This window comes from Hetaerina americana, unplaced genomic scaffold (genome assembly GCF_022747635.1).
Source record: "Hetaerina americana unplaced genomic scaffold, ioHetAmer1.1.p SCAF_9, whole genome shotgun sequence".
In the NCBI taxonomy this organism is placed as follows: domain Eukaryota; kingdom Metazoa; phylum Arthropoda; class Insecta; order Odonata; family Calopterygidae; genus Hetaerina; species Hetaerina americana.
Window position 1 is genome coordinate 23,298,636 of NW_027287538.1, and position 23,544 is coordinate 23,322,179.

Sequence of the window (23,544 nt, forward strand, 5' to 3'; positions counted from 1 at the left end):
CTTACCAAGCTAATATATAGGCTAAAGCACTCGCCCACAAGTTCCCATCTCTTTGAATATGACCTGAGTTGGGTGATATGGCTTAATGTAATTAACTGCAAACAATCAGCTGCAATGGACGCACAAGACTCGGATAATTACGCATATCTAAAACGGTCAATTATGATATCCCATCTTGATTAACATCCTCTTGCTCTTGAGTTTTAAATTTCCCAATATCCTCGGAAATTTACCTCAGTTTTAACAATCGATTAAGCTAATTAATAGCTGCCTTTGGACAATAAATAATTAAGGTCTTTATTAAAGCGAAATATTACTTTATGCCTCCCTTATAGACTCGTAATCACTAGCTGTTCGAAATAATGTACTCGCTCGCTCTTCACCGAGGATTTTAATGATGCTGCCGATAGATTTCGATTGAGATATACGTATACCAAGAATTTCACCACAAGGAAACCGAAACTCATTATTACTCCATGGTGGAAATATTTGCAATGCGGGTCGTTGGCGGGGAAGACCGTGGTTTCCAACCAGCTGGAACTCGCTTCAGGGCTGCGGGCTCCCGGATTAACTGCGCCCGTGGGCGGCCGGCCTTTTCGCAGCGGAAAGGCAACTGTGCATGACGCTTCCGATTTTCGTCGGCGGGAATAGATTTTAACCGTCGTGGAACGGAGTTTGAGTCTCGAAAGGAGGTGGGCGTAGAAGATTTGCGACCCTTTAAAGCGTCCCGTCATCTACACGAACCTTGTGAGGTGTATATTTGTGGGATTCATCCGAAAAGAAGGTTCGGGTTCAATTCGCGGTTACTTTGGACACCTCAAGATACTCCCGAGATGTGTGATTTTTCGTTATCTTCCTTGGGAAACCTCAAGGGGTCGCTGAGAAAGCAACGGTCACCCATAACTTGAACATGTCAATTTCACACAAAGTTGAGCTAAATTTGAGGCGAGGCCACTTATTTGATTCTGGTTGAACAGTGGTTCTTTATTTTAACCTACTGTTTACAGCGATGCCATATCGTGCATTTTTGTCATATTGAGGTATAGAAGGGTTATGTTAGGTACGTTCTCGCGGGTTACGTTTTCCAGGGGGCATCTTCCTGTCTGGAAATAAGGTATGGGCATTGCTTTTTGAGTGTCTAGCCTAGTTGAAGCACCGGTTTTCGTGAGATACAACGGAGGTAGAGCTGGTTGATCATCTACCGTGCCGCTCTCGTAACTTCTGCCTGTGGTTGGTTGGTGAAACGTGGCTTAGCACAACAAAGCAAGACGTCTAAGTGCTCTCAGATGCTGTCAAAATCCTCCAAAATAAACAACCTGTCTATGGATACTGTTTTAGAATACTTTCGAGTTTTTTGTGCGTTCCGCACGTTTGCTGAGTTTCTCTAGCGTTGTAGCCGGGGTATTTTGGGTGAAGTCGTCTCATTCTCTCATTCTTCATTATTTAAGACGCTCTTTGCAACGCTAAAGATGAATTCAGCCGTGAATTGATCCACGTTGGACGAAATAACTGCATAAACGTACGATCTCATAGAGTAATAGCATTTCCACTCTTCCACCCTTTATTTAGAACCGAATGCATTTTGTAGATTAAATCAAATAAAATACTGGAAACGAGTTTATGAAGAAATTAGGTGAGCTCAGAGAAAATCAATAATTTGTACTACAATTATTATACCCATACTGTTTTTTCCTAACTCATTGTATGACTTCTTTCATCAGAAACTTCAAGTAGTATAGATGAAATGGAATACGAGTACATGCTGTTGCAAGTATCAGTAGTGACGACGGATAATATTTGTGAATATCGATTTTTAATCGTTGAATTTCTTGATATCAATATATTTCAGTTTAAGTAAATATTGAAATCGTATTGGTGGATAAGTTGTCGGATCCTTTCGGTAGTAAATTTTTTAGAAGAGTTCGGATTACTATTTGGTTCGACGAACTTCGAAAAATGTAATTGGACGAGCATTGCACAGTTCATGGGATATGAAATCCTAGCTTATAGGCAATTTTCGTCGGAGTTACTGCCATTACCAGGTTTCTCCATACCCTTCATCCATGACCTATAATAAATTCTTCCTTGGCAAAGCTACACCCATTTCCTCAATGGTGCATTTATCCTCCCTAATGTGAAATGACGAAACCTCTTAGACGATGTGGTTCTGATTATGATTTTCATTTTTCCAGCGCTACCAGCAGCTGAGGATAAAAATCCTTGGCGACTGTTATTACTGCATCAGCGGCGCACCGATGGAGAGGCCAGACCACGCTCTGCTCTGCGTCCGAATGGGGCTCTCCATGGTGAAGGCAATTGAGTGAGTGCACGACCTTTTTAAGGGCTTATTCCCGCAATCCGGATCGTCAATGGCAACGTCGGGCTACGTATGGCGGCGATTAGCCAGATTGATGACGGAGATACCGCTGTCGTAGGTCTCGTAATTCTATTACGAGACTTATTCGTGAATACACATCGAGTTATGAGTAACATTGAGGAATCTGTGGAAATGAATCTTGCCGTAAAAGATGACGTACAAACTACAACTGACGAATGTTCGTATTCAGTTGACATATTAATCTCGTGTTTGACTCGCAGATATATTTTTGACAGAAGCATGTATTTTTGACATTAGTTTGACGAACTGGATTTTGGCCACATCATTATTTAAATTTTTTCATCACTTTTTCCAATGCACACATATTTTGTGCCAATATTCTTCAGAACGTGGCATATCTATAATCGACCAAAGGAGTGCCAGAATATTTGGGCTGTATTCCCATATGACTGGCGAAAAATTTAATCCTACCACAATTTTTAATCAAAACGGCTTTATATTATAAGCGGTCGTCCTTTTTGAATTGTAAATAGTTCGTGATAACACACCAATAGGATAAAAACTGGGTGATCCGCAAAACTGAGCTCATTTTGTGACCCTTTCAAGAGTTTTATCGAAACAATTTACGAATATAAATAAACGAATAAAACCTTGTGACCCTAACGGATATTATATTTTCAGATATCAAAAATAAAAATTTTATGTTGAATTTATACACGCGTGTGAGAGAAAATTTATTTTTATTTGAAGAAAGTGAGCAGGCCTGCAACTGCATATTGGAGAAAATAATAATTCTCTCACTTCAAATATTTTGCATGCCTTGAAGAAAATGCTTGAGTATCAATGCTCATAGGTAATAGCACAGTAATGCTCGCATTTTTAAATCATATTTTACCGAATAATTCCGATGGGAAAGTTAAAATATGAATCAAAATTTAAACTCATAGTGTAACGAATCGATAGAATGTAATTGCGGCTTGCGGGGTATTATGTAGATGTAGATGTAGATGAATGTAATTAAGGGGTGTAATTTAAAATTTCATACGTAAAAAGTATGCGTGTTCCCCGAATTGGTCCGCAGCTCATAACTTTTGTCAGTAACGATCATATTTCAGTATCAAAACTCTTTCGGTAGAAAATTACATTTTTTGAAACTTGCGTGATTGATGATTAGACTCTCCTGAGGTCAAACTTTGTGATAATTGAAGTTCATCGTATTTCATGCATGATTATCCCATACAAGCCAACTTCATACCGTATAAACTTCAAAGTTGGATGTCGCTTACGTATTTTGATGATATGCATACGTATTTGCGATGAAAACTTAAAAACCATTTGGTATTTAAATATTTCTATTTTCAAATACGGATTACTTATTTTTGACGCAGAAAAATTATTTATTATGACTATATATTATAATTATGCATTATAATTTATCACTATTAATGTAAATAATGCTAATTATTTAGCATATGGAAAAGTGTACGAATTAATGATTATATATTTTACTTTCGAAAAGAACGCACCCAACGAGCTCTCTGTACATGTTTTAATAATTCAGAGAGAGGCAAATTAAATTCCTGTTAATTATAACGCGCGGACTACACTTATGCAAAAACAGTATAAAATCTAACTTTTAGCATGACTAAACCTTGAAACTCAATGGCGACGGGAACAACAACTTCCTTTGCACATGAGAACTTATTACACGATAATATTAAAGGTATTTGGAGATGGCACTGCGGGCTTGATCGTGATTTCTGACTGAAAAGATAGGATAAGGGGACAGCTCTGTGGTATCTATGAATGTATCTAAATGTATGGATCAAGAACTTCGACGAATTTAAGTAATTTTGGTGAACATTTCGGGACAAACCAAATTTTAACATGAGAAAGGTTGAAAAGCCTCGATGTACGCATATCGCGTACGTCATATCAGCACAGATACATTGGCTACACCTGCGAGGGAGTTTACCAATCTTTGTTTACGTGGAGGTCGCGAAGTATTCGGTACATTTCACATGGTCTCATTCATCTTTCCATTTTGTGGCGGCTATAGGGACGTAGGATGACTCCCTCAACGCAGTGGGTCTTGAGCAGCGATTAGTCATCGAAGACATTTATGGCGCACGGCTAGTCCTGCGCGGCTTTCCCTTAAGAATAACGCCTTTAACCGGTGTGATAAAAACTTGAATGATCTCTTCCTTAAGCCAGGATGGACCGGATGCTCTTGATACTTTACGCGATTTTGAGTGATATGGCCGTGGAAACGCCGAGGGCACGGCTCGTTCCTCTGCGGACAATGAGGCAAATTTTATGTTTTTTTGTCGAGGAATCTGTTTTTCTGTTTTAGGGTAAATATTTTCCCAATCTTGTTTATTTGGTTCAGATACCCTTGGGGGGGTGTTGAGCAGGGAAGGGAAGGAAGGGGGACTCTAGATAGCGTGTTACATGTCCGGAGTGAGGAGTGGAAAAAAATAAAAGTCCTTTGCGGCCATTCGGTGGAAGCGAAGTAAATTCCTTCCATAACATTAGACGATGAATGTCCGAGTTTCCTTTTCAGTCTAAAAATAGAATTAGGGGTTCGTGGGGGGGGGGGGGGTGAAGTGTTTTTTTTTTGGAAGAATATTTTGGGAGAAATCCGCGGTGGAGTTTATTTTGCGCTGTGCCTTGGACCATCTCGGTCCCCTCTGGCCTCGGGGCACTAAAATAACCGTTTCCCTACAGGTGCAAAGAGTGAGATTTTGTGAAAGGAGAGACGGGAAAGTGAGAGCGTAATATGGGTTAGGGGATGGCGGGGAAAGTCTTGAGGAGGAGCAAGAGGGGGGAGGGGGCGAATCTAAATGGATGAATGAATCCAAAAAGATCTGGGCTCATTAGGAGAACCCGTCCTCTCGAGGAGGCCACTCGCAACCATTACCGACCGGAACCACTAATCGCCATTTCAGAGCCGGCTGCTCGCTTCTAAAAGTTATTTCTATGGAATAGTGCTCTAACTTTACGTATACCATCACACATCGCACATATATAGTCGTAAGTGTGGAGGCGAGGACGTTAAATGAAATCCACATTTGCTGGAAAATGTCGGGCGTGTTGGTTTGTCAGATTTTGACACAAGTTCGCTCCTAAAAACGAATCGCAAACTTTGTAGTTGCTTATTGGTCGTCGAGGCTTCAGGAATGATTCTCAATCTCAAGAACCTTTTCCTGATTTGAACGGTATACGAGATTCGTACATTACATCGATATCGCTTTTATTGGTTGTCCATTTCATCGTAAAATTCACTGTCACCACATTGAATTTTCTCACTAAATTTGTATCGTAGGAGTGATTGACAACTGCCAATCTTTTATTATAAAAAATTTAAATATTTAACTCCAAACGTTTGAACGAAATCAAAATGATGTTGATAAAAATTCTGATAAAACTATAGAAGAAGTTTTTAACATGATGATTTTTGATGAATGTACAATAGTGGCAAGCACCTTTTTCAAACAACTTTGGAGAAGAAGATACTCGTGGAAGATGCCAGAGGACAGGGCAAGGTACCAAATTGACTACATCTTTATCAGAACGAGATACAGGAACCAAGTTAAGAAATGTCAGAGCTACTCCGGCGTAGATATAAATAGTGATCACAACCTGGTGATTTTGGACAGCCAACCACGACAAAATAAGATGAAGAAAGTCACACGGAAACCCAAGTGAAACACAAAGATACTGGAGCGAAAGCAAGTAAAGGAAAAGTTCATCGTGATCATTGACAGAAAAATAGAAGTTTTAACTGAGACTAAAATAGAAGGGCGATAAAATGAAATGTAATATATGAGTAGCAACTGATGTGGCAGATTACCAATTCGTGAGTAGTGCGGCGAAATTCAAGAACAACAACTCAAATAAGAAAAATCATGCATGAATAAAATACAAGAACACAATAAATGAAACCAAGGAAGCCCTTTATAAAAAAGTACAAACCGATTCATGCGAGAGTGCAAGAAGGCCAAGAAAGACAAAGTAGAAAGCTACTGTGAATAAATCAATAACAGCATAAAGAAGAGGAAACAGTGGACCTGCTTTTATAGTGGTGAAAAGGCAATTCGGAGAAAGAAAAAAACATCCTACAACTTCCGAGATACTGTATAGAAGATGGAGACATTGAAAAGATATAGTTGAAATCAATTGAAGTACTCTACTCAAGGGCTCAAACCACTTGAAGGTGACTAAATTAAGGAATAAATCTTGATAAAAGAATGACGTCCGGAAATAATGACAAGTGAATTTGACTGAGCGGTGAAAGTTCCAAGAAGAACAACAAGGCCCTAAGAGTTGACATAAGAAACGGAGAAATATTCAGGCCCTCGGCTTGAAAGCAAAAGAAACCCGCTTTGGAATAATCAAAGATAAGCAACGACAGCGGAGGGCTTCGAGAACAGTGTGATGGTTGAACTACCTAAGAATCCAAGGACAGATGAATGCAAAGAACGCAAAAAATTGAGCCTCCCTCATCTCATGCATGAAAAATAGTTGTTTGGACAATTATAAGCCGGCAAATATATGGAAAGATAAAAGAAAACCTCATTGGAAAACCAATTCGGATTTAGAAAATACTGAGGAACAAGAGAGGCCATACTCAGCTGCAGTTTTACCATCGGAAAAATGATAAGCTTAAACAAGCCATGATACGTATGTTGAAAACGTAATCTGGAATTTGAGAAGGCCTTCGACATTTTTGAATGGAATGAGCTGCTCACGATAATAGAAACGATTAAAATGCCAAAAAAACGGAAAAATAATAAATCATCACCTCTACCAGGATAAGATAACAACCGTGAAAATTAAATGCGGAAGGAAAATATGAGCTAAAACACAAAGGAGCTGAAAAGGAATACAACCTCTCACCAGCACTATTCGACGCATAAGTATGTCTAGAATAGGTAATAAAAGAATCGCATTAATTTGGCATCCAAGGAGTTGTAGCGAATGGCGAAGAAATCTACATTCTCCAGCTCGCAGATGATATGAAGCAGTAACAGAAACGCGAGAAGATCTAGATGATTGAATGCTATGGGAAAAGTACTTGAGGAATATAATAAAAGCGTCAACAAAGAGAAAACTAAAACACTTGCGAGTGAGAGAGAAACTGGAGGTACATATCACATTTCGAGGAGTGATACTACGGCGAGTGGCATTCTTCATCCACCTGGGAACCAGTATAACTTGGAATGGAAGAAGTTCGACCGACATCAAGCAAAGGAGAGCACAAGAAAGAAGGCGTTCATGAAGAAGAGGCAACTACTATGTTCAAAGAGCCTAAGGTTGCAAAGAAGGAAGTAGTTCGTCAAAAAGTTTGTATAGGGTATACCACTCTACGGGAGATTGGAAAAGAGCTCCAGCGAAGAATAAAAGAGGGCTTTGAAATATGATGGTGAAGGAGAATGCTGAAGATTAAATATACCTTGAGGAACGAGGAAGTATATAGAAGAAAAGAAGAGGAGAGGACCGTAAGGAAAAAACTTGACGACAAAGAATAACTAATGAAAAACTATAACTTTGTAATTCCACAGTTTTACTTGTATGTATTTTTATAAGTTATAGTTTTTCATCAGAAATGAATCGATTCCGTTAAGTGACGTCTCAAACGTTCAGTAAAAGTATAAGTAGATGGATTGAACCCACAATAAGACTCAGTGGGTTTGTCCAAACCGTACGAATGTAATAGAAGGGAAGATATCACGAGTAAGAGCAGAGGATAAATTAATGAGGACCTAAAACAGAGACGCTATTACTGGGTGAGGGGATTCATACAATGGAGAAGAACGGAGGGTTGCAGTTACCAATATTACGATTGGAACACTGATGATGACAAATGGAGGATGGATGAACTATGTAGAAGATTTATTTTATACTATATCGGATAACATACTTAAAAAGAAGAAAGACATTTGTCGAGTAAACCTTTAAGTTGCGTATAATTTGCCACAATTTTGACCTCCGTGTACTTTTACCGAAACTCTGAGATTTTTAGTGTAATTTTTCACGCTTAATCTACAATGCAGTATTTTTTTGTTGTCTCCAGCGTAACTTTATGGAATTTACACAACATATTTTCAATGAAAGAAGTAACTTAATTAAAATACGATCCTAGGTTTCGACGTTGGACGTCATCATCAGAATTACCATGTTACTTCTTTCAATTTTAATACAATATAGTAAATCTATTTTCGTTGTTACGTGGTAATACCGATACATATATGCAATGCCTATTACTTTGTAAATTTTGTGACTAAATATCCATTGTATTTTTCTTCAATTGTTAGGATGCTCTGATGTCATCTACAACTTTGTCATTGCTTAAAAGAAAAATTCATAGAGTTATATATGTTCACATTTTTACATTGGCGATATTTAGTGTTAGGAAACATAACCATATAAATGTTCACTCAAAGATATCAACTCAGAGTATTTATGCAATTGGATGTAAAAATATGCAGCCGAAATTGTTGTTACTATGTCGAACAATTTAACCAGATAAGTTATCACGATCTGAATTATTTTAACTTTTACTTGGGATTATTTGACATGTTTTTGGCCGGTAGACAATATATTAAAGCGCCATCAGTGAGAAAATCATCGTACATTTTCCTAAACTAATATTTCTGTTCTAGCAATCTTGCCAAACCTCTTAGAAATTTATCCATCCTTATGGAATTTTGTCCGTAGACTAGTATTCCAGTAACTTAGTTTTGAAGGAAGGCGTATTAGTAATTTGTCTCAATCATGGTCTGGCGTCTCTTCAATCAAAGTGGCGAGAGAATTCCAATTAACTGAAATGTTAATTGAGGGGTCTCTATAAAATTATTTTATTATTTTTTTATATTTTTTTAAGGTAATCTACCAGTTAAGGTAGGTTTTTGGATGGAAACAACTACCAAACAAATATTTTATTACTCCTGACAAAACACAAAATCCATCATCCTATTCTATATCAGGTCCCTCTTCATCTCTGAGTACTTTCTTCCTCCCTTCATCCCGTCCAACATCCCTATCCTGTTCCTTCCCTTTCCTCTTTTGCCCAACATTCTACCCTCTATCACAGTCTTCAACATCCCACTGCCTTTTGCTTCCCACTCCCTGAGTCTTTTCTTAACATCCTTACTCAAAGTCCCTGTCATCAACTCCCTCCTCCTTGTGAAAGCCTCTTTGCCTAGCGCAATTCTTCTCCTTACGTCCCTACTACTTTGACCGTGTTGGTCCAAAACACTACCGAGATACGTAAACTGTTCTACCTGCTCTAGTTTTTGCCCTCCTACTTTAATGTTAAGCTTGGCCTTTTTCTTTCTAGAAAATCGCATAACCTTTGTTTTATTAATATTGATTCTCATCCCATACCTGGCGCACTGAATTTCCAATTCAATCAGCAATGCTTGCAGCCCCTTGGCTGACTGACAAACTAAAGCTTGGTCATCAGCAAACCTAACTGATTTTACGAATCCCCCGCCCACTTTCATTCCTACCTCGAGTTCTTCCCATGCCTCTTTGATCATTTCCTCTGCATACAGGTTGAACAGCAACGGTGATAATGGGCAACCCTGCCTTACATCCCTTCCTAACACTGCCCATCCTGACTCCCCGTTTCCTACCCGCACATGAGCAGTCTGAGACATGTACAGGTTGCGGATTAGCCTCCTTTCCCTCCAATCTATTCCTATTTTTTGCAATATGCTTATTAGTTTTTCCCAATTCACTCTGTCAAACGCTTTTTCGAAATCTACGAAACAGGCAAATACCTCCTGGTTGTGTTCTATATTTCTCTCGATTAATAATCTCATTACTGCAATAGCATCACGCGTACCTCTCCCCTTCCTAAACCCAAACTGATCATCCCCTAAGTAATCATTTGCCCTACTCTCTATCCTTTTGTTTATGATCCTGAGAACAAATTTAGCTGCGTGGGATATCAAAATAATTGTCCTATAGTCCTCACATGACGTGGCCTTTACCTTTTTCGGAATAGGAACTAAAACTGATCTCACAAAGTCTTCCGGCCAGATTCCCTCCTCATAAATACTACGGATCAGCCCATATAGTCTCTTCCTCCCACATTTTCCTAAGCATTTTAAAAGTTCCACGGGAATTTTATCTACCCCCACGGCCTTATTTAGTTTCATCTCCCTTAATGCCCTTTCTATCTCATTGTCTAGTATGCCTGGACCTGAGGTGTCTTCCTCTACGTCATTTACTTTTTCAATGACTAACTTTGTTGGTCTGAGTTCTTTACTATACAGTTCTTCTATATACCCCTTCCATCTCTCTTGGATCTTTCCTGCGTCAACTATTACCCTACCCGCCTTATCTCTAACTGTTAGCATAGCTCTTCCTTTCTTACTTCCCGATAACGATTTAACTTTGCTGTACAGCGCACCGATTTCACCCTTCCTCTGCAGACTTTCCATATCCTCGCACTGCGTCTTCCACCATGCTTCTTTTGCTTTATTTGTTGCCCGCATATTTTATTATATAACTTATTTATTCTTGGGGTATTTATTTTTTTGGAATGCCAGAATGCGAGCCTCTGAGTGATTAGATAATTTTGATAAATTCATTTTTACAGGAAGCGATTCCAGCTTGATTTTTATCAGAAAACAGTAATAAGTAATATTATGGGACGATCGTATTACATTTCTCAGTCTTCATTAGTATCAACCCTTTACATCTGCAGTTTGCAAAATTCGGCAATGATAAGGTTTAACAATATTTATTATTTATTGATAAAGGAATCACTTGATAATGAGTTTAAATACCGGATTTTGAAAAATAAACCGAGGGTCAAAAGGCACATGAAGGGGAATGTGAAGAAAGGTTTAATAAGAAGGAATTAGTAGGTAACTCTTAGTCTTCTTCCTTTTACGTACTAAGTAGGAATAATCAATACATTTCTTTTTGGAGCTCAAAGAATATATTTTAAAATTAAGGGATTTATTATGGACCATGGGAATTCGTACAAAAGACGGATAAAATAACCCTGAGCGATGAAAAAAACCCCTCCGTCATCCTGTTTCTTTCTTCGGTACCTCAAAATTTTGTATCCTCCCTCACCAAACTTAATGACTTCTCCCTTCCACTAACCTTTCCGTTTGCCAAACGCTTTCTCTTCTATCATAACCTTTAACGTCCCTTTACCTCTAAATATCTCGTTTATGTCTTCATTGTTTTCTGCAGCTTTTTCCTATCCACTCCCTTCTTCTCCCATTTCTATCATAGAACCGGAATGTAGGCAAGTGTCAAACAGTTGAAATTTGAAATGTTCATTTAGTATTTCGTATAAGTTTCTTAAGGATTCTTAAGGATGAGTATTTCGTATAAGTTTCTTAAGGATTCTTAAGGATGAGTATTTTGTATAAGTTTCTTAGGGATACTCATTAGACTTAAGGGTTTTAATCATATATTCTCGTCCTAAATCCGCCACCTTCGTAAAGGTGGGTAAAAAATGTGTCGTGATGAAAACTGGAGATTCAATTTTGAACGGCATTCCGGGATACTTCTAGGAACATATTTGCCCCGTCATGAATATAATTGAGATTCATAAAATGAAAATATGGGGTTAGAACATAAAATCGGAAGTGTACACCCCCCGGCTATATTGATAGCATCTAGAACGAATTTCGGTCACACACGAATAATTTGTCGGAAAAATATGAATTTTTCGAGAGATAACGGTTTGGTACTAGATCTTTCGCCGGGAGCACCTTACATGCAAATACTAGCAATACTGCTTTAAATGTTGGTGAGAGATTAATTTTTCAATATTTTCCTTAAAAACCTAGCAACATCCTGTAGATTAACCAGGCGATTGAGTACTACAAAGTTTGATTCATATACGCTGGGTGACTAAAACTTTAAAAAAAATTCTCACTCACTGCAGCGTAAAATTAGTTATTTATTTTTTTACATAACTTTCCTGAAATAAAGTTCAAAAGTAGGCGGATGAGAATACATCCGTGATGTCGTAATTATAGAAAATATGTCGAGGCGAACTTTGGAATATGGACGAGAGTAAGTACTGGAGAGAAAACAGCCGGCAGTAGTACGATGCGGGAGGGCAGCACGTCATACCCCGGAGCACTGCAATATGCAACGAACCGAACGCACCTCCAGCGAAGGGATTCAGGGTTGTTTGAACAGCTGGGATGAATTTCCCTTGTGGAGAACCTATTTACACAAATCAGAGTAAGTATTCAAGAGCAGCTGTGCAGTTTGCTGCAGTCGGGAGTGAGTGGGTTTTTTTCTTGGGAAATGGTTATTAACATATGTACTTCTTACGTCGATCCGGTTCTCAAAGGCTTTTTGCGTTTTGATAATTAATCAGGAAGTTTTTCTCTCCTGTAAATCAAATGAATATCATTATTCTTTATAAGCCATTTTCCACAATAGGGTCAAATCAGGAAATACAGTAGGCTAAAAATCTGACCGGAGAGGCAGAATAAATAGGTCAGCGATTACTGAGGGTTCGTGGTTCTGATGTCATACAATTTAAACTCTTAGTTTTAGTACATCAACAGCGATATTGATTTGTATTTAAGATTTTTCCTCAGCTAAATTTTATATTTAAGAATTTCTGGTAGGTAATTTAATTAGGGTCACATTTAGCACGGAATTTCTGAAGATGGAAAAATTCGGAGCAAATAAATATCAATGTCGTAAGTTTTTATTAGTCTTTTAATTGCCAACGTTAGGGCGTCGGGGAGAGAAAATCTTTTAGGATGTAATGATGGGGGGGAGAGGGGAGGAAGACGGGAAGTTTCACCTCACATTGAAAGTGACGGATGAAAATAAAAACATGTTAATATTACATTTCAGCACTTGATACGACTCTCTCATAGGAATTGACAGATGGAAATAAAACAAGTTATTTTTACACCGTATTCAATAATACATTGAATATTGAGTCTTAATTTGAGACCTGACAACATTGCATATTTTACAGTGTCCCCATAAGCCTGCTTGATCATATCGAGGGTCTCAGTTGCCGTCTTCCCGAGTTTCGCACAAAACTTCACGGAATAACGTTGCTCTAAATTCAGATTCATTTTGTTTTTCGACGCGGAGAAAAAACTTGCTTCACTAAAAACGGTGTCCTTACTCAACGACAGCCCGCAGGCGACTGAGGTTGATGTTGGTCTGTTGCTAAGAGCCCACCCCACCTTACCCTGCCAGGCAGACCCCCCTCCACCGCTCCGTTCGCGCCAGAGAAAATCAGTCCTACCACTTTTGGGTGCGACCCTGTATTTCTTCATTCCTTGGAAGTGGAATTGGAATATATTGTGACCAAAGATGATAGCCTTGAAAAGAAAGATGAAGATTCAACTTTTTAAATTTAGAAAAACCCAATGAAGAGCGGTGAAATTGTTATTTTGAGGGTTTTCTGCAAAAATAAATAGCTAGTATCAAACGGGTAGTTCATAGATAGTTTCGCAAGACATAAAAATAATTTAATCTAGGAGAGTAGAAAATAATTTCGTTTCATTCACGACTAACAATCCTTTGCTATGAAATGATTTTATTGGTATTTTATTTATATTCTTAATTGCCGTTCTTATGACAGTGCAGGAACACTATTCATTAGGGTGTTAAAGTGATGGTTTCCCCCTTACTAAAAAATATTTTTTTGTTCTCGAAACATCCGGAAAAGCCTTAAAGATCCTGAATCTATGGAAACTGGCTTAAATATGGATGATTGAGCGGAAGGATGAAATGCCTATATATCCTCAAGAGAAACCAAAATTTGAAATCAAGAAAATTTTTACGAGAAACTTGAGTGATAAATAACTTTCACCTCAGCTTCATTCGCTTAGCATTACTTTTGACAGGCGAACCTCGATAAAAATAGGTTCCGTTGGCGTCGGAAGCTAAAGATTTTCCCCCTCCAGAACGGATGAAAATTAGAAAACTTTGATAAAGGGGCGAAATGGCGTTTTGTCGGTCAGGCAAGTTTATGATAGGTTTTTAATACTGAAAATCCAAAAGTCACGCAAACCCACGAGAGGCCCCCCACAAACCAGTCGGTCGAACACCCAGCTAGGACTAATGATTAAATGTCCATTTTATTCCATGTTTGCGGTATCTTTAAATAGAGGTTAGCACAGGTATCTTTAAATCTCAATTTCTCATTTCTTTAAATATGAGTAGTTGCTGCAGGCAGAATCGCACTTCAGCTTCCGTCACTTGATTATGTGACGGAATAGGGGACTGGGGGAAAGGGCGAGGATACGGTTGGAAGGAAGGGAGGAACAAGTTTTTCATAATGGCTTCGTAACTTTTCGACCAATTCGTCCCCTGCCGTTACCATACCTTTGCTTCTCTCCCGTTCCGAAATTTGCTACCCCAATTCAAGGCTTTTAACCTTTTTAAGTTGAAGTACTTTGCTTCCATTTCCTGATTCGGCCCATATTAACGTGTCGAAAAGACGTTTAAAATAAAACGAGAGAAATTGGGAAAGGGGATTTATATTATTTATTTAATTTATTTATTTATTCAGTATAAGTCCGAAAACAGCGCAATCTGGCCTTTACACCGAACTATTAACAACGATAACAATAATAACATTTACAAACACCCAAGCCCTAGGTGGAGGAAGACTCACCCAGGCGGGAATCGAACCCGCGACCCTTGGAATGGCAGAGGAGGGCGTTACCCCGCCGCCACCGGGGTCGGCAAATAAGGTGTATTTATTTTAATAATTTCATACATGCTTGATACACACATTTTATATGTGTGTGTATATATATATACATATATATATATATATATATATATATATATATATATATATATATATATATATATATATATATATATATATATATATATATACACACACACATTCAAACAAGAAATCCCGCCAAACAGCTAACAAATACTCATTCACATGCAAATAGATATAAGGCAAAGGGATAGGAACACATATAAAGGACGAACACAGTAGAGGTGGGGTAGGCGGAATCAGGCAAATCACAAGTGTAAACATATTTCCTTTTCCTTGCAGATCTCAGTGTAAATTACGTTTCCTGGATAGCTCAAGTTATCAAGAGCATCCGCCCGGCAAGCGGAAAGATCCGGAGCTCATGTCCCGGTCTAGGAAATATTTTAACATTTGTGAAGAAATTCCATAGACCGGGAGCCTAGGAAAATACACTTGTAGCCTGATTCCGCCTTCCCCACCTCAACTGGGCTCGTCCTTTATATGTGTTCCTTTCCCTTTTCCTTATTTCTATTTCTATGTGAATGAGTAATATATATATATATATATATATATATATATATATATATATATAAAATATATATATATATATATAAAATATATATATATATATATATATATATATATATATATATATATATATATATATCATCTTGTCGAAGTAACACGGAAGTGTTGAATAAAAAACTGGGATACCCACAAATGATATTGGCACACATAAAAAAACAGTCACGCGTTAATTATTGATAATTTCAAAAATAAATTGGTACAGTTGAGGAAAAAGTAATGTTTTTTTTCTTTTCTCTTACTCCAAAGTGCCTAGGAAAAAGAGTTATCAATGATTGAATAAAATACTATCGTGAAATATAAATAACTTGTTATAAGGAGCTGATTTAAAATAATGAATAAAATCTTATGAAAATTGATGGATTAGAAATAAAAATCACTGTTGCAATGATGATCATGATTACTCCAAAATTGAAAGTTTAATTTAGTTTCGGGAAACCTGTTTGATAAATAAATATTAGTTGCCGTTGATGAAAATTCCCCGTTGTAACAACCATTATTGCTCTAAGCTTTTTGAAATATAAATTCGAATTTTGGTATTTAAGGGTTTTTCATCCCGAGTCGGAAAAAATCTTTGGAGATATTTCATATTACTCCAGGGACTGAAAACGTCTGTTATTTCTCGGCGGTAAGATTCAACCGAGTGGCTCTGGAATCGTCGCGGCCTCCTTCTGAGAGCTCTGTGAGAAAATCTTGCCGGACAAAAAAGAATGACCTCCTTGAGCCCATGCTCATTTGTTATCTGGAACTCCCGGCCGTAAGAGGGCGCCGCCAACGGACCTAAACGGCGACGCATGAAGCCCATGGCCTCCTTAAGTGCGAATAGTGGGAGAGAGAGGAGCAGAGAGGAGGGAATGATGCCCAGGCTAGTTGTAATCTAACTTTATCCTCTTATTCTTCGGTAGAAGATGAAAAATACCGAATGGATTGGCCCGGCCCAATACCCCTATCCCTCAACAGAGCAGTCTTCGTCGTTACTCTCTTTTTGGATCATTCTAGTGGTATTTTAGACATCATATCACATCGTAAAAGTGCACTTCCTCGAGGGAACATTCGCTGCGTACTAAAAATAGATGGTTTAGACTCCAAAAGATTATTGAACTTATGTACGAATATACTCGGAAACACGTATATTACTGTAGTATATTAATGTCAAAAGAAATAGCGTACTTAAATTCCCCGCGTATCTATTATTAGCGTATTTTCTATTATACCGTGTGTCTGTCTTCGGGTATAACTTGGTCTCAGTATTAGTTGAAATTCACATATCGGCCTAAGGTCATGTCCAGAAGAATTCTAAGTGTGAAAATCGGATGGAAATGATCTGGTTTCGAATTTTGTGATGGAAAGAATGAATCATCTAAGGGAACAGTAAAAAAGTCAATCCATTCACTCATTTTATTCTACCTACGTATTGAAAGGTATGTTTTGGACTGTTCCTATTGACTACACACTCCTACATATAGTATTACGAAACCTTTCTGCTTCTTTGCCTTACATTAATACTCTATTCATTTCTTCATAACTTCTGTCGGACTTTATGTGATTAAGAAAGCCTGCTATACGAGCCCTCTGCTCATAATGAATTAAGGAATATAAAATATTGTCATATTTTTGGAAATGAAGTGAAACTTTTTTTGATGACTTTTAAAACTATTTATTTCACTGCTTTAGGCTGTTACTGAATACCTTAACACCGGTTTCAGCTTCACAATTAGATCGCTATAAGTAGTATGCCGTTGCTTTTAGTCTATATTTCAGTTTGTGGCCCATTACACTGATTTAAATGGTTTAATGTTTTTCACCTATCGTATCTTTAATTATAGATTCAGTAGAAGTCACCTTATTTTGTGACATGTCAAAGTTTTATTTCTCCTTAAAGGCACGATGCTTTCCGACTTGCAGTATTTGATATGTGGTAATATAACTTTACTATATTGATTGAGAAACAAACAATTTGGAAACCCCAGAATTATTTGGAGTCAGGCGAGCCAATATGTGTTATCACAGAGAGTTCCATATTAGTGCCCACTTCGTTTTCGGGGGAATGATTTCAGATAGTAGAGGATGGAGGCGTCATGCGAGAGAATTAAATGAAAGAAAAACTGCCTTTAGCACGTAGCTGAAGTATAATCACGGTGTTTTAAAAATTCTGTTTGACGATTTACATCCTTGAAAAGGAGAAAGATTAATTTATTACGTCATCAGGTAAAAGCTTTTGCTCTTCTCTGTTATTTATCATGCAGAGTGATTAACTCGCCTAAACGTGTTTGACGTACACAAATTGTAGGGAAAAGTTCCTTTTCCATCGGAATTTTTGTTTAAAATTACAGTCCAACTGGCTAACATATGGGTACTTTTATTCTAAGTTTCTCATTTCCCTGTTTCGCTAATGGCAAATGTCATTAACCTAACAGGGGCTGGTGAAATTTAAAATTGGTACGTTAATATTCCTCGAGGGTGCTGGTGATCGAACATTATTTAGCCGTGATTTTCCTTACTTACTTAAAGGGGTATCAAAATAGATTCATCCAATTTTCCTTCGCTCACATGCAGGGTTTTTAACTACAGTTAGGGTAGGATTTACCGGAGCCAGGAAGCTACGGTCGCCATGGGAATCGTTCCTATCCGTTAAACCATGAATATTTCGCGGATAAAACTGTAGCTGTATTTGCCACTGATGATTACAGCGTAACGACACTATGGCGAAGGAGTTGAATTGGTTTAGTGTGGAGCGTAACTGGTTACGCAAACCTAGAACGGGTGTTAGAATCTAATCGGATTTTTCAGTGGATTCTCGATTCCTGCCTGCGTACGTTCGGGAAAGACTTCATCCGATGGATAAAGCGCTATAATACGAGGTGTCTCGTACTCGCAGGTGTCCGTTTAAAACTCTCATTTCACCCACTGTAACCAAACCGATGGGTCGTTTAGATAGGTGAGGTCACACCTAACTAGGCTTCAAAGCATATGTACGAATTCGAAATCAAATTCGCATACATACAAACTCGTAATTCGCACATCAACAGGGTAATAAGTGGCCTGGGAGACGGTTCCATTCCTATGATCATCATTCAATTCCCCATTAATTTCTAGTAACTAGAAGCTTATAATTTTTCCGATGGGGTCATCAGAAGCGCCAATCCGGTGTGAAACCCGAGGCACTCTAGTTAATCTGGTAGCCGAGTACTCGATTCAATCGCCACGACTCATCATAAGTACGAAAGCAAAAAAATACTTCGGGCACCGTGTTTTCGACGTTGATAAATTTACTGAAGATATCTAATAATTACCATTACCCTTCGGATAGGGAGTTAAATCTTGTGGTCAAACGCGGCCTCCTAATACCCTCTGTGCTTTTCCCTCGTTCGGCTACTTCTCACACTACGTGCCCAAAAAGGAAAATGGCCGTGATATAATCTTGTCAATTAAGGCCCGCATTAATAAACGTCTTTGATCCCTCGGATTCTTTTAGACGAAAATTGTCCAAGCATTTATGATAGAGGATGCTTCCCTCTCAAGTTGAGAGACGAGTAGTTATGCGGGCCATGAAATTTAAAGCTAGATCTCTCGTTCAACATATTACTGTTCTCTTAATAGGAATAAAAACAGTCTGAAATTATTAACATTGGTAGGTTAACTTCATTAAGTGTCCTGATGTGGCAGTTGTAATTGCTCATTTCTATTTTAAAGCATTTAATTTAAATCAGTGGGTACTTACATGTAAATATAGCAATAAGTTCACTCTGTTTTTGTATTTTTTTGGTGACAGAAAACCTCTCCGGCCTAAGGAAGTTCTCAAGAAATTTTTATGTATATTTTTAAGTGTAGTACCCGCACACATTACCAATGCACGCATACCACGCACCCAATAGATGGATTCCTATTCTTCATTCTGAAGATGGTGGTTGTTTATCCGCCGAACATTAAAAAACAACCGCAAGAGTGTCGTATTCTTCCTCTAGATATTTTATCATTTATTATATCACTGATATATTAAAATCGGCCCCGACAGATGATTAAACGTTTCGTATAATGGAAAAAGATGCTGCGAAACTTGATAATGTCAAATTATTCTTCAAAAGCTAAATTTGAGAATGCATAATTTTTTCCGTGAACTGCTATTTCGAAATGCGGTGTTCTAGAATTATTTCGTTCATAGTTCACTTTTAAATTCCACATAATCGATTGTTTAGAATTCGTTGTTCATTATGCTTGGAAAATTCAAATCGCATTTTTCCAAAATCGCGTGCCCAGAGGCCCATGATGAAGTATACGAATAAAAAAAACGAATATAAAAATACCTATACTACGAATTAAATCCAGTTAGCTGTTCCAAAAAATTCCTCCTGTGAATCCGTGCTTATTCGCTAGTATGTTTATGCGTATATCATATGGATATACATTTATTTTTACGTGTTTGTATTAACGACACGGCTCAGGCGTGACCATCAAATCCAGCCATATAACTCATGTACAGGGTCTGTCCGGAAAGGTTCTAGTCATACAATATTTTGAGAACAATAGCCCACCTTTCTTTCGAGGTACTCACCTTGGGACCTCACACACATATCCCAGCGTCTTTTCCACATTTCAAAACAATCGGCAAAGTCTTTTTTGGGAATGGCAATCAGCTACCTGGTCGCATTCTCCTTTACCTCGTCAACGTCAATAATTTCGTGCTGCAATTGAACGGGGACTAGCTCCAATCCGCAAACGATGACCCAGGTTTTCTAAAAAAAAAGGCCAAAGCTGGATGTGAGTCATAAGGTAGGTTATGGCTATGGTATAATTATGACAAGGTCTAAGGCTATGACCCTGAAACAAAGGCTCAGTCTTCCCAACAGTCGGTTGACGAGATAAAAGAGAATGCAGGGACACAGCCGATGACTATTTCGAAAAAGGACTTTGCCGATTGTTTTGAAAAGTGAAAGTGACGCTGGGATAACGTAAACACAGGTATGTTGAAAATGTTGGTGTCACAGCTATCTGCTTCAATTGAATGAAGGAAGGGAGATACGCACTTATTTTTCTCTTTGTAGTTACACTGAATCACAAAAAAATCTACCATTACTCCGATTATTCAAGCACAGATGGATAAAGCTTTTCGCCAGATTTCTGTTATTCTTGCAACAAAATTAACAAAGAGCTTTTTAATCTATTACTGTGTGTTAAAGGGTAATAGTCATCTTATGGAGAGGGGCATTAAAATTTTTGGCAGACGTCACGTACTAATCTTTGAGAAAAAAAGAATTTATAACTGATAATGCCTAAACTTAATGAAGGAAATATTAATTATTAATGAATATTTGGGATAAGTTCGTATCTCATAGGTCAGGCCAAATAAAATATCTCGGGAAAATTTTAAATTCTACCGTAGCCTTAATGCTGCCAAATTGGACGTGGATGCAGAACATTGATTATCCTTTTGTGTTCATGTTTTTATGAACTCATTCCGGTAAGATCGGTAGGATAAAATAAATGGAATCGGGAATATCATTCAGATAATAGGATAGAGGTGGAAAAGGTTGGCGATAAAAGAATTCGCCCAGATAACGAAAAAGGAGAAAAAGAACTCTCATTTTTCTTACATTTGTTTTTAATCATTCCTGTTTTTTTTCCAAGCAGTTCATATTGAGAAAGAAAATTAAGAAGAGGCATTATACGATTGATGTAATTGACTCTTTGTCTAGAGATATTGTGTGGATGGCTAAGAGTAGACTCCCATTTAAATCCTGTAAATATGAGCCTTACTAAAAGTAAATTCAACGAAAAAGAAAATTCCGAGGTTCTCAGTTCCTTTGCGTCGTAGGGAGCAAGTAGATCTACAAAAGTCTTTAAGGGTCGAAGCCATTAGAAAAAAGCTCTGCTATTATAGCAGACAAGATAAATAGTAAAAATACGTTTCAAATGAACCATAAAAAAGCACTATAAGTGCGCGCCAAACCACTTAATAAATAGGACTTAAAAGAGGAGTCGAGAACGGTGTGAATAGCGTGCCGGGAAACTTAAAGAAATTGCTTTCATCTTCGAAGTTCCCTTGTGATAAAATCCTAGACGAGAATCTCTTTTTTAATAATAGGGGAGTGGAAATAAAGAGTCTTTTTTTCGCAATTCTGGGACTGATTTTTTTCCAAATAGAGTGGAAACAGATGGCCGAATGGTTTGATTTAATATTGGAGTTAGCTAATGATTGTCAACTTACATTTTTCAAATTTTATTGTGATCGAAATTATTTCTCTTTAAGAGACAATTCGAAGTAGACATTCGGCAAATTAAACTATTAGCTCAACTAATTGTTAAGTTTTGGATTGTGTGATTTATGTTTTAGTTTTAACTTTTTAGAGTAGAAGAATTTATGGCCTAAATTTCTGAATTCTTAGATTTTTCCACGTATCAAGTTGTACGTACGTATCAGCCGTATCGTGTTCAGGCTGTGAAATATTTAATTTTGTATTCTTTATTTGCTCATTTTTTTGGTGAGTTACCTATATTTTTTAATCAATGGTTACCTGTGGCTCAAGTTGAAACTTCTGACACCGAGTCTATAATTTTGGCTGGTATTTTACTAAAAGGAGGAGGTTATGAGACTAATTTTTTCTTTATCTTAATGATTCGTTTAAAATTGTTTTTTTTTAGATTTGTTGGCGGTGTTATGTCTAGATCAATTTATTTTAGTCGGGTTGACATAAAACCTTTGATCACTTTTTCTCGATTGTACACATGGGAATACTTGTAGAGTGTTTATGACATAGATTTGCATGGGCGTAATAAGTTAATAAATGGTTAAATATTTTAATAAGAGGTTTATGAAATGTAAAATACTCTGTGATGCCAATAACCTTGACAGATATGACAAATCCAATTCGCAGAAAATGGAAATTCTATATTTAGCAAATATTCAAAGAGGATGGTTTAAAATACGAGGTAATTCATGAAAATTATTTAAATATCGTATTTGTGACTGAGGTAATGTCACGAAATGTTATAAAAGAGTCCAATAAAAAAGAAAAGTTTGAGGGATAGATTATTATAATTTGTGCGTGGAAAATAAATATTCAGTACTTTATTGACGTGGTCTTAGCCTTAGTCATCCTCAAAACACGACCTTAGCTTCATAGAATTCGCTAATGTCGTTTATTTAGAGAGGTGTTAAAGATAGAGAGATGTTAAAACAATGAATTGTATTTCATCAATCAGCCTCTGTATAAAATGGAACAACTTGGGAATACTGATGAATTATCTATAGTAAAAATGTGAAATTGTCCTTTGTAGAAATATAATGTTGATCTGTATATGACTTGGAGAAAAGGGAGATATTTTTCCGCTCACATTGAGTATAGGCAGTTTACTCTAGTTTAATGCGTGGTATTTACATTTTCGATGAAGATATTTTCCTTTGATCCGATGATACTTTTTTTAATTCCATGCTTAGAGAGGTAGGTTAGTTTTTAAAGGTTTATAAAAAAGTCGAAACCTTCTGTCAGCTCCATCAGATACGAATTTAGATATCGTGAAGATAATGAAAAAAGTGTTCGAACTCATTCCCTTCAACGGGTTATTACTTCAGAGAGAGTTGGAGGCCTTTTAATCGACATCACATCTTGATATTTTACGTCCTTGCGCTCCGTAGTTGCTAGCTAAAGAAACAAATTTTGGCCATGTTTAATTCTTCGTTACTCGTTGAAACAAACATGTTTTCAAATTGGTAGATAGGAAAGTAATTTCGTGTTTTAATTATATTGCTGCAACCACTGTATGAGTAAATTGTCAAAATTTGGAATTAAAAAAATTGGTGCTCATGCTGAGAAATGAAATATGTACATTTCCGTAATTAGAAAATTCCGTTCATAGTAGTTCTTTTGTTTTCTTTTTCGTCAGA

General features: G+C 37.4%; 1 protein-coding gene across 1 annotated transcript in view; it reads left to right on the forward strand.

Moving 5' to 3' along the window:
* The window catches only part of Ac3 (Adenylate cyclase 3), a 535,594-nt gene that overhangs the window by 262,122 nt on the left and 249,928 nt on the right, over nucleotides 1–23,544 (forward strand). Inside the window, exon 5 of the mRNA XM_071598030.1 lies at nucleotides 2,193–2,320. Within this exon, the coding sequence (XP_071454131.1) occupies nucleotides 2,193–2,320 (128 nt within the window). The remainder of the gene's footprint in view (nucleotides 1–2,192; nucleotides 2,321–23,544) is intronic.